General features: G+C 43.4%; 1 protein-coding gene across 4 annotated transcripts in view; it reads right to left on the reverse strand.

The window, feature by feature from the left end:
* The window catches only part of map1sa (microtubule-associated protein 1Sa), a 32949-nt gene that overhangs the window by 21008 nt on the left and 672 nt on the right, over positions 1 to 11269 (reverse strand). The window contains exons 2-7 of one of the 4 annotated variants that reach the window (XM_061296437.1): positions 11128 to 11247; positions 10840 to 10922; positions 10631 to 10771; positions 7917 to 10419; positions 7616 to 7815; positions 7386 to 7548 (exon numbers count right to left, since the gene is read on the reverse strand). In XM_061296437.1, the coding sequence (XP_061152421.1) occupies positions 7393 to 7548; positions 7616 to 7815; positions 7917 to 10419; positions 10631 to 10771; positions 10840 to 10922; positions 11128 to 11247 (3203 nt within the window). In that variant the 3' untranslated portion in view covers positions 7386 to 7392. Of the gene's footprint in view, positions 1 to 4006; positions 7549 to 7615; positions 7816 to 7916; positions 10420 to 10558; positions 10772 to 10839; positions 10923 to 11127; positions 11248 to 11269 lie in introns of those variants that run through there. The other 3 variants (XM_061296438.1, XM_061296436.1, XM_061296439.1) reach the window with 3 other exon arrangements.

An 11269-nucleotide genomic window follows, 5' to 3' on the forward strand; every position in this document is an offset into this window, starting at 1 on the left:
GATTCCACAACTTCCCACTTACCAAAAGCTTCACATCTTTTATTTTGAAATTCACACCCAATTCCTTTTCCCTTCTCATTTCTACATTTTTCAACCGATTCAACCCATTCCAACTTTCAACTGTTCATCATTTTTCTACCTATTCCACAACTTCCCACTTACCAAAAACTTCACATCTTTTATTTTGAAATTCACACCCAATTCTCCAATATTTCCTTTTCTCCTTCTCATTTCTACATTTTTCAACCGATTCAACCCATTCCAACTTTCAACTGTTCATCATTTTTCTACCTATTCCACAACTTCCCACGTCCCAAAAACTTCACATCTTTTATTTTGAAATTCCCACCCAATTCCTTTTTCCCTTCTCATTTCTACATTTTTCAACCGATTCAACCCATTCCAACTTTCAACTGTTCATCATTTTTCTACCTATTCCACAACTTCCCACTTACCAAAAACTTCACATCTTTTATTTTGAAATTCACACCCAATTCCTTTCTCCCTTCTCATTTCTACATTTTTCAACAGATTCAACCCATTCCAAATTTATTCACTTAATTCACCTTATTCTTCCCACATTCACTCCCATTCACCCCCACTTCCACTACGCTTACACAATTCAACCCTTGACCCCCAATTCCAGTGTGGCGGCCATCTTGGATGACCCTGAAGTGCCACCAATGAACCCAGAATGAACCGGAAGTGGCCCAAATCAAACCGAAAGTGACCCCAAATAGACCGGAAGTGACCTCAGGTAAACCGGAAGTGACCCCAAATCAAACCGGAAGTGACCCCAAATGTACCGGAAGTGACCTTTTTAGACCGGAAATGACCCCTAATAAACCGGAAGTGACCTCAGACGAACCGGAAGTGACCCAAATTAAACCGGAAGTGACCCAAATAAACCGGAAGTGACCCCAAATAGACCGGAAGTGACCCCAAATAGACCGGAAGTGACCTCTGGTAAACCGGAAGTGACCCCAAATCAAACCGGAAGTGACCCCAAATGAACCGGAAGTGACCCTTTTAGACCGGAAATGACCCCAAATAAACCGGAAGTGACCTCAGCTAAACCGGAAGTGACCTGTTTTAAACCGGAAGTGACCCAAATAAACCGGAAGTGACCCAAACTAGACCGGAAGTGACCCGAATCAAACCGGAAGTGACCTTATTTCAACACTGAGTGGCCCAAATAGCTACATTTGCGCTAACTTTTTCGTTTTTTGTCTGATTTAACCCGTTTCAACTTTCAACTGTACATCTTTTGCCTACCTATTCCACAACTTCCCACTTACCAAAAATTCCAAATTCGAAATTCAACCAAATTCTCCAAAATTTCGTTTTTCTACTCTAATTTCTACATTTTTCAACCGATTCAACCCATTCCAACTTTCAACTGTTCATCTTTTGCCTACCTATTCCACAACTTCCCACTTACCAAATATTCCAAACTTTCAATTTTGAAATTCACCACAAATTCTCCAAATATTCTACATTTCTCAAGTAATTCAACACGTTTCAACATCGTTCGGCAGCATTCCCCGAAAAAGTTATTCATACATTTCGCCTTCACACGCAATTTCTCCAGAAATTGCAAAATTCTAGTTATTATTATTCTCTTTGATTCTCCACACTTTTTTGACACGTTTCATCTGCCACATAATTCATCCGATTCACTCCATTCCACTTTTCACGTATTCCAAATATTCACGCGACGAGCGCTTGTATTTTTCTCGTTCCGAAAATTTACCGATTCCGCAAAATTCCCAAAATTCCGACAAATTTTTCCCCATTCATTCTTAATGGCACATTCGACATTTCACATTTACGTCGTTCCAATTTGAAATTCACATCATTCAGCACATTCTAATCACATTCGGAAGGATTCTCGACATTCCCCAAATTCCCAAATTCGAAAATTTCACGTTTTCACGTTAAAAATTCCGACAAATTTTCACAAAATTTCGTTTTTCACCTCTAACTTCTACATTTTTCAACCGATTCAACTCGTTCCAACTTTCAACTGTTCATCTTTTGCCTACCTATTCCACAACGTCCCACTTACCAAAAACTTCACATCTTTTATTTTGAAATTCAACCAAAATTCTCTAAAATTTCGTTTTTCTACTCTAATTTCTACATTTTTCAACCGATTCAACCCATTCCAACTTTCAACTGTTCATTATTTTTCTACCGATTCCACAACTTCCCACTTACCAAAAGCTTCACATCTTTTATTTTGAAATTCACACCCAATTCCTTTTCCCTTCTCATTTCTACATTTTTCAACCGATTCAACCCATTCCAACTTTCAACTGTTCATCATTTTTCTACCTATTCCACAACTTCCCACTTACCAAAAACTTCACATCTTTTATTTTGAAATTCACACCCAATTTCCTTTTCCCTTCTCATTTCTACATTTTTCAACCGATTCAACCCATTCCAACTTTCAACTGTTCATTATTTTTCTACCGATTCCACAACTTCCCACTTACCAAAAACTTCACATCTTTTATTTTGAAATTCACACCCAATTCCCTTTTCCCTTCTCATTTCTACATTTTTCAACCGATTCAACCCATTCCAACTTTCAACTGTTCATCATTTTTCGACCTATTCCACAACTTCCCAAAACCTTCACATCTTTTATTTTGAAATTCACACCCAATTCCTTTTTCCCTTCTCATTTCTACATTTTTCAACCGATTCAACCCATTCCAACTTTCAACTGTTCATCATTTTTCAACCTATTCCACAACTTCCCACTTACCAAAAACTTCACATCTTTTATTTTGAAATTCGCCACAAATTCTCCAAATATTCTACATTTCTCAAGTAATTCAACACGTTTCAACATCGTTCGGCAGCATTCCCCGAAAAAGTTATTCATACATTTCGCCTTCACACGCAATTTCTCCAGAAATTGCAAAATTCTAGTTATTATATTTTATTCCCGCCACTTTTTTGTCCCGCTTCTTCTTCCACATTTTTCATCCGATTCACTCCATTCCACTTTTCACGTATTCCAAATATTCACGACATGAGCGCTTGTATTTTTCTCGCTCCGAAAATTTTCAGATTCCGCAAAATTCCCCAAATTCCGACAAATTTTTCCCCATTCATTCTTAATGGCACATTCAACATTTCACATTTACGTCGTTCCAATTTGAAATTCACATCATTCAGCACATTCTAATCACATTCGGAAGGATTCTCGACATTCCCAAAATTCCCAAATTCAAAAATTTCACGTTTTCACGTTAAAAATTCCGACACAATTTCGCAAAATTTCGTTTTTCACCTCTAATTTCTACAATTTTCAACCGATTCAACCCATTCCAACTTTCAACTGTTCATCTTTTGCCTACCTATTCCACCTCTTCCCACTTACCAAATATTCCAAACTTTCAATTTTGAAATTCACCACAAATTCTCCAAATATTCTACATTTCTCAAGTAATTCAACACGTTTCAACATCGTTCGGCAGCATTCCCCGAAAAAGTTATTCATACATTTCACCTTCACACGCAATTTCTCCAGAAATTGCAAAATTCTAGTTCGTTGTGTTATTTATTTATTTATTATTCATTGTTACTCTTATTATTTGTTTGTGCCTTCTTGTTTTTTATATCTCGTTGTTTACTTGTATGTCTATCGTGTAATATGTTTTGTCACCGTGGGATAGGGAAAACGTAATTTCGATCTCTTTGTGTGTCTCGGCATGTGAAGATGTTGACAATAAAGCAGACTTTGATTCTAGTTCTCGACTCCCCTTTCACGTGCCTGCTCTGCTCACGACACAACAATGCCACGCGCACTGCTACCGGAAAGAGGAAGCGAGCAACAATGAACTGGATTTCAAAATAAAGTCGCGTGCAATGTCCGAGGTCAAACACAGCGATATAAATCGATGTTTACGTTTAGCATCGATGCCACTTAATCGATGTGTATCGATGAATCGTTACATCCCTACTATCAATACGAGGGCATCATAGAATATGAAAGTGAAATGGTTTATTAATTTTGTGTCATCTCAAGCTTACCACTTTACTGTCTGTCGTTTCCATAGATTGAAGGAATTGAACCATCAACAAAAAGTCTTGCGGCGAATCCCTCTCTATACTGACAAAAGATTTCTGAAACACTCGTCCTTGAACAAGCAGGGAACTGCTTGAAAAATGAATTTTGACCAGGCACTGCTTTGAGGTTCTAATGCTGGGGCAAAGAGTTGTGTGGATTGATGCATCTAATACAGTGCTTCTCAAATAGTGGGGCGCGCCCCCCAAGGGGGGCGCGGTGCTATTCCTGGGGGGGCGCGTGTGACCCTGGGGAACAGGCTTTTTTTTTGGCAGTACTAGAATAAAGTGTAATTGCGCGTTTACTACAGCAGGGGGCAGTGGCGCTGTCATTGTTACTTCTGTCACGTTTGCGACAGTGCAACATTTTACGACTTACAAGACAAGTTAGGATAGTCACGGTGGGGAGGGGGGGCGCGAATAGTTTTCTTCTTGCTAGGGGGGGGCGTAACAGAAAATAATTGAGAAGCACTGATCTAATAACAGAACATTTTGATCTTCCGACTTTGGCATCCTTGAGTTGTGTGGACTACATTAGTCTCTTCGAGTAATAAAGATGGCGGATTTGCGAAACCATTACCTTTTGGTAGTCCCTCCCCAAAGGATGTGACGTAATAGATAAATACATAATAGAAAATTGAACAGAGTAAAAAATAGCCCCCAAACAGATAATAAAAGTATCTCTGCAACACCTGGAGGGATAGATGACACTTTTCTACAATCTTGGAGACTCCAAGGGCACAATAAAATGAACATAAAAGCAAAAATAGTGGATTTTCCATGATATGGCTCCTTTAAGACGAAAACATTTGAGTTCCATAAAACTACCGTTTTTTTTCCGTGTATAGTGCGCAAAATTTAACTAATTTATTGTCCTAAAATCTGGGGTGCGTATTATACATGGGTACAAAAAAAAATTTTAAATTTTTTTTTTTTTTAATTTTTTTTTTTTTTAAAGAAAGTCATGGTACAACAAAACCAACAACAGGACTGACCGACAAAGTCGTGGAACAAAAAGACAGGGTGACATTACCAAAGACAGGAACAGAATGACAGTAACACATGCAATGATCCAACGGTGAGCGAGGGGCAGACAGGACTTAAATACAAAACACGTTACATCGATTGAGGTGACACAGGAAGAGAGGGGCGACGCGAACAGAAACTATGGCAACCTAGACACATAGCAAAACTGGGGACGAGACATGACAAATCTCCCTCGAAATAAAACTCACCTTTCTTCTTGTTTGTTGTCAATCGCGCATCGCATTCAGCCATCCTGCCCAACACACTTAGTCAAAAGAATCCATAATTGACGACACATCGTATGCTCAAGACACGTCAGCTATATTAAGAGCAAGATATGTTTTCTTCCTATTAGTTTCAATTCACAGTTTAATTAGCAGTTTCAATCAGCAAATAACAAAATGCGTATTACAGGTAATATTTTATTTCACAACACTTTGCCTTGTTCCTTTCGTCTCTGCTGTTCACTTCAAACACGCTCCATACGACCGCAATGCTCTTATATCAGACGCTCGCTCGATCACCTGCTAGTTTGCTGTCTGTCACAATGTACCCTACACAAATCCGAAACATTTTTATTCCTCTTCAACGTCTCTCCCATACAGATCCGCCTTTTTCACGTCCGCAGCCCATGCGCGCACGGAGCGCGGTGGTGCGTTTAGGGACAGTTGGAGAAATCAACGCCAACAAAAAAAATTACATCCAGCCTAGTTAAGACTATACCAAAGACTATAAAAATGGGACCCATTGCCTCCCTGCGTGTGTGACGATCATTGGGACTTAAAAAAAAAAAAAAAAAAATTTAAATTTTTTTTTTTTAAAATTCATAAAAATTGGGTGCGTATTATACATGGGTACAAGCTTTTTTCCAGCATCAGCATGCCATTCTTAGGGTGCGTACTATACATGGGGGCAAACTATACACGGAAAAAAACGGTACATTGAAAAAATTGGATTTTTTCCCCCAAATAAAGCAATTTTAAATGCTTTTATTTGAAACCTAAAAGGATCACCTGATAGATAAATTGTTAAACCGAACAACTGCATCCAAGTACTGTATTTTCCGAACCATAAGGCACTTTGGGTTGAAAGGTTTAACCTACACATAGGGCGGGCGCACCAGATTATAGGGCGCATGCATGCCATGATTTACGTTAAATTAAAGAAACGTCACGGGAGCAAGACAGTGAGTTTGTTTGTACTTTTTAACCATGTACTCTATTTTACTCACGTTATTGTTAATTGATATTCATACGCAAATCCGTCCATGTCCTCATCTTCTGTATCCAAATTAAACAGTTGGGCAAGTTTCTTCTAATCGTTGTCACGTTGCTCTTCTGCAATGATCCTGGCTTTCAAGAAAGCTCTAATTGTGCCTCGTAAGCATGTCTCGCTGTCTGTCATTATAGAAGGTCCTAATGCTGTTTTCTTTGCACAAACAATATTTATTTATCAGTGGCGGCTCGTACTCTACATGTTACGTACAGTTCTCGGACTGGTTTTTGCCCCGATCTACATAAAATGTAATGTCCTGATTGGTTCATCCGATCTTCATATTACGCCTGTATAATACAGACACCACACAAAACAACTTTTCGGATTTTGGAATTTGGTCCACACAAAAGCGCACTTATTAAAAGGCGTACGTTCGTTTTTTGAGAAAATTTAAGCCTTGTGGTGCAGAGAATACGGTACATATATGCATGTATATATCTATGTACAAAGCATATCGGTCTTTACCGGTATGCGTGTATCAGATGAGAAGACAATCCAACCCAAGTAGTTGAAATGCAGAATGGAGCAGTGAAAATATTGGCCGACAATAAATAAATAAAGAAGAGTTTGCAGAGCAAAAGACCAGTTGGACGGTTGCCACTTTGGCTTTTCTTTGGTATCTGTGTTGCCTGTCCTCTTAGCGGTCGCCAACGCAGGCCTAGGGAGGCTTATGCAAAGTCGAGTGTTGGCACATTGTGATAATGAGCTTCAGCTTTTAATGTGCTGGATGGGAGCTTCATGCTAACATCAGGATTATTCAGTCCTCCTCAGCCACCTGAACCACCGGCAAATCATTCTTCTCGCCAACCCTAATTAGCGCTGCCTCAAGAACTTGCTTGTTGCTAGCAAACGCACAGGGACCCTTTTGTAGACTGCTAGCATTAAGCTCCTAGACCAGTGACAGGAAGTCATGACCAGAGTACTCTTAAATGAGCCATTGACAAGGGTTGCGGCAGGTTTCAAAGGTGTGTCTTTAACCACGGCAACTGTGGAGTCCTCACCATGAAACTAGAACTCAACCTTGCAAGCGGGGAAGGTTTCTTCCTGCATGGCCACGGTGCTGTTGCTTCCCAACACTGTGATTGACAGCCGCGTTTGTTGCTCGCGGGTGTCCTGGTACCACTCATGCATGGCCACAGAATCGAATGTTGGGATCAGCGTAACCTGGGGAGGTGGAGCAATCAGAAGGTTCTCCAGTCAACACAAGTAAACCACCACAGCGTCCCCTCACCTGTGCGTCAGGCCAGCTGCTCTTTCCGTCAAGGAGAGCGTCCAGGATGTTTCTCATGGCTGCCGCCTTGACACACTCCTCACCGCTCACCACGTAATAGGAAGCGCGGAGGCGTCGGAAAAATTCTGCGTCAACTGTGGATGAGGCAGACCCGGACGGCAGGTAGGCTAGGTCGACGTGGACAGCAGAAGTTCTGGACACTGAGCAAAGACGTGACCATTTTCAACGGATTGGATGCCAATCTTACAGAATGCTGAGCCCTGAGGCAAAATGGCGACAAGATCCGATGGCGCTTGCTCACCTGACACCGAAGATTTGGCGCTTGCATTTCGTGATCCGCCCAGCAAAATCTGGCCAGATACTTTATTGTGAAAGGCGGGGCCCGATTTAAATGCCGCGGCGCTACCGGCCCTGGACTTGACATTGTGGACCGCTAGGCTTCCCGAAGAGCCTCTTTCCAGGGTTCCTGCTGTTTTCTTTGTCTTGCTGACATAAATCTTTTGGTCCTTGATCGAGACATCAATGTCTGCCATGCAAGCTTCAGGGTGCGGAGGTAACGGCGGCGAGTCCTTGATTGGGGCCGATGGCGGGTCGGGCGAGAAACGCCGAGCCGGAATCAAGGCAAGGCTCACATCAGGAGGCCCAGGATAGAGGGTACTACTGGAGCCGTCGTAAGAGTCCGTGGCCAAGGGAGAAAATTCCTCTGCGGCCATGAGGAGAGAGTCATTGGCTGATGTGGGCAGGATTTGCTGGCCCATGCCACTGCCCTGCTCCTGGGAGGACGGCGGAGAGATGAGAAGCTGCAGCTGGTTCTCGGATGCTTCTGCGTGTTGGTGCTGGAACTCGCAAGGCGATACCAAGCACAGATCAACGCCGCCCTTTGATCCGAGTACGCAGCCATCATTGAACGACGGGGCAAAATCCTGACTCCGCTCGTGATACGAATCGGTCAAACGTCCGTCGAAGCGGAAGTCTGTCGACGAGTCCGTTTTCGGCTTTCGTTCCGAGGACATCGAGAGGGTATCCTCAGCTTCAGTCATCTCAGTGGAAAGAGAAGGTGACGTGGGCAAGGAGTGTGGAATGTTTCTGGCTGTGTGAGTGGACTGCTTGTTCTGAGTAATGAGGGATCCTTCCACAAAAGGGCTGCAGCTGCTCAAGTCCAGATTGGGAAGTCTTTGAGCTTGATGATTTTCTGAGAGTGCACAAGCTTTCGAGTTGACAGAGGAGTCCTTATGAGCAAAGGCCTCAGTTCCATGGGGCTTTTTTCTGGAACTGTCACTGGTAGTTTGGATCCAGTTCCTGTTCCCATCTTCAGTGGTCAAGTCCCGTTTGTCCCCCTCTAAATGAGCTTTTGTCACTTGGTTTGAAGTGCCCATCTTCAGACTACCGACTGAGATTTTTTTCACTTCACCTACTTTCGGCACTGATGCCACCATTTTCTTGTCGTCCTTCTTCCTGTAAACTTTGGCTTCAGCTCTGTTTTCTCTCTTTGTTGTTGGACTGTTTTTCAGACTTTCCTTCTCTTCTTTCTTAACAGCAATAGCATTCACCCTTTCGTCCTTCTTTTTCACTTCCTTCTTTGAGGTGAGCATCTCTGATGGCTCTTTTTTTTGTCCCAAAGCAGCCTCTCTTCCGGCTTTTGGCTTTGGTTTCACCTCCTGTTTTTTCACAGCAACTCGCCCACTTTTGTCCTTCTGTGAGGCAACGACAGGTCGCATGTCTCTGGACTTGAGGCTTTCTCGACTCTCTGCATGCTTTGGCAACTTGTCGATTTTGGATGTTTCCAGGTCCTTTGAACTGAGCACAGGAACACTGGGAAAATCCAAATGATTGAGTCTTTCAAGTCCATCCAGGATTTTGGCCTGGGGCGTGCATCCCGGGAAAAGGACACGGACGATCTTCTCTCGATTGCTGAAGGGATGCCAGACCAGCAAAGCACAAATGGAAGTGAGGCATGCTAATTGAAGATCTGAGCTCTTGATGGAACTTTTGGGCACGGTGTGCAGCAAGTCATCTAATTCTTTACTGCCGCTCACTGGGTTCAAAGGGTACAACTCCAGTCGGCCAACCCCCATCTTGTGGAACAAGACAAGCGGCTGGATGGAGGGCCCATTGGACCGCCACAAAGGTTGTGCTTTGAAAGAGAGTTTTTCGAAGTGCTCCAAGATCTGTGCACCCTGCTCGCCACTGTGGAGCTCACTGGGATCTCCCCGGCTACCCTTCAGTTTTTCCGGGATATTAAGAAAAATCACTCCGATCTCCGGGGAGATGAGCTTTTTCATCCAATCCTCTTCAAGCTGACGTTCAGCTAAGGTGCTGTCCTGCTCGGCGACTTTTCTCAGTAGCAGACTGTTCAGCCCAGGGAGATTGTCCGTTCCGACATGTGTTACAAGGACAGAGTCAATTCTGTCCAGATGTCGAACGAGTTTCCAGAAGCAGGCGCGGGGGTCCGAGCCTCCGTTTACTAAGACATTGAACCCATTCACGGCAAAGAAGGCACAGTCCCCCCTCCCAGCAGGGAAGATGTAGCAACACGGCCGAGAAAGTTTCAGGAATCCCACGGTATTCGGGGGCTCCAGGAGCTCAAAGGGTGACTCTGGCTCCAGTGACTCCGAGAGGTACTCTGTGAACTCTTGCAGACCCTCCATCTGAGGCAGGAGCAGGGGAGGGTTCACTTGAATGTTAAGGAATTCTTGGAGGTTGTGCTCCTTGAACAAGGGGTCCCTCCAAAGGCCCACATTTGGACAGCTGAGGGTCAGAGTCGCCTTTGCCATCGGGTCCATTGTGTTCCACAAGAGACCAACCTAGAAACAATGTGACCAAAAAGAACATGTGACAGCGTATTGTTCACTTTCTTTCTATTGTGATCTTGCAGACTAGAGCCGGTCGAGAGTATCACGCAAACCCAAACGAAGCATGCCTAATGTGGTGGTGGCAACTGACCTGAGCAGCTGACTGCAATTCACAAATGAGCGTGAAGGCCTCACATGGCAGCAATGCTTCAGGCTAACTAACCTCTTCATCAGCACAGATCTGGATCAAGTCACCAAGGGAGAAGAAGCCTTTCTGCAGCACCATGTCTCCGCTTTCCTCCACACACTGGCCGGCCAGAACCAGCAGTTTGTGTCCAGAAGGCTTGCACAATAGACGTCGTACCTACGCACAGAAAACTGACTTTGTTTGAAATGTTAAGCACAACAACAAGAATCTTTAAGCGGTCTCACCTCCGAGCAGACGAGGTCATGAGCTGGATTCAACACTACTTGCACTTCCAGAATGTCTCCACGGTGCTGCAACGTCCGCTGACCTGTGACCAAGAAAACAACAACACGTTGAAATCCATCCATCCATCATCTGACCATAAACCCGCCAATGGTGAAGAGACCTCATCTTGGTAAAGGTCAGCTTGAAAATCGTTAAAACAAAGGAATCTTCGTGATGAAACATCGCTTACAGTGGTTCTGCTTCGTAGAAACGTGACAAAATCGCACAATCATGTTTGAGCTTCTCACCGGGGATCACCTCTGACAGGAAGGCTGAGTGTCTGGACACGAAAAGCTTCAGCTGCTGGTCCAGAACGGCCAGTTTCATTGGGACACACCAGCAGCGCACGCCTGGAACGTGTATACACGCTTTATTCATAGAAAGAAGAAC

This window comes from Syngnathus typhle, linkage group LG14 (genome assembly GCF_033458585.1).
Source record: "Syngnathus typhle isolate RoL2023-S1 ecotype Sweden linkage group LG14, RoL_Styp_1.0, whole genome shotgun sequence".
Taxonomy (NCBI): domain Eukaryota; kingdom Metazoa; phylum Chordata; class Actinopteri; order Syngnathiformes; family Syngnathidae; genus Syngnathus; species Syngnathus typhle.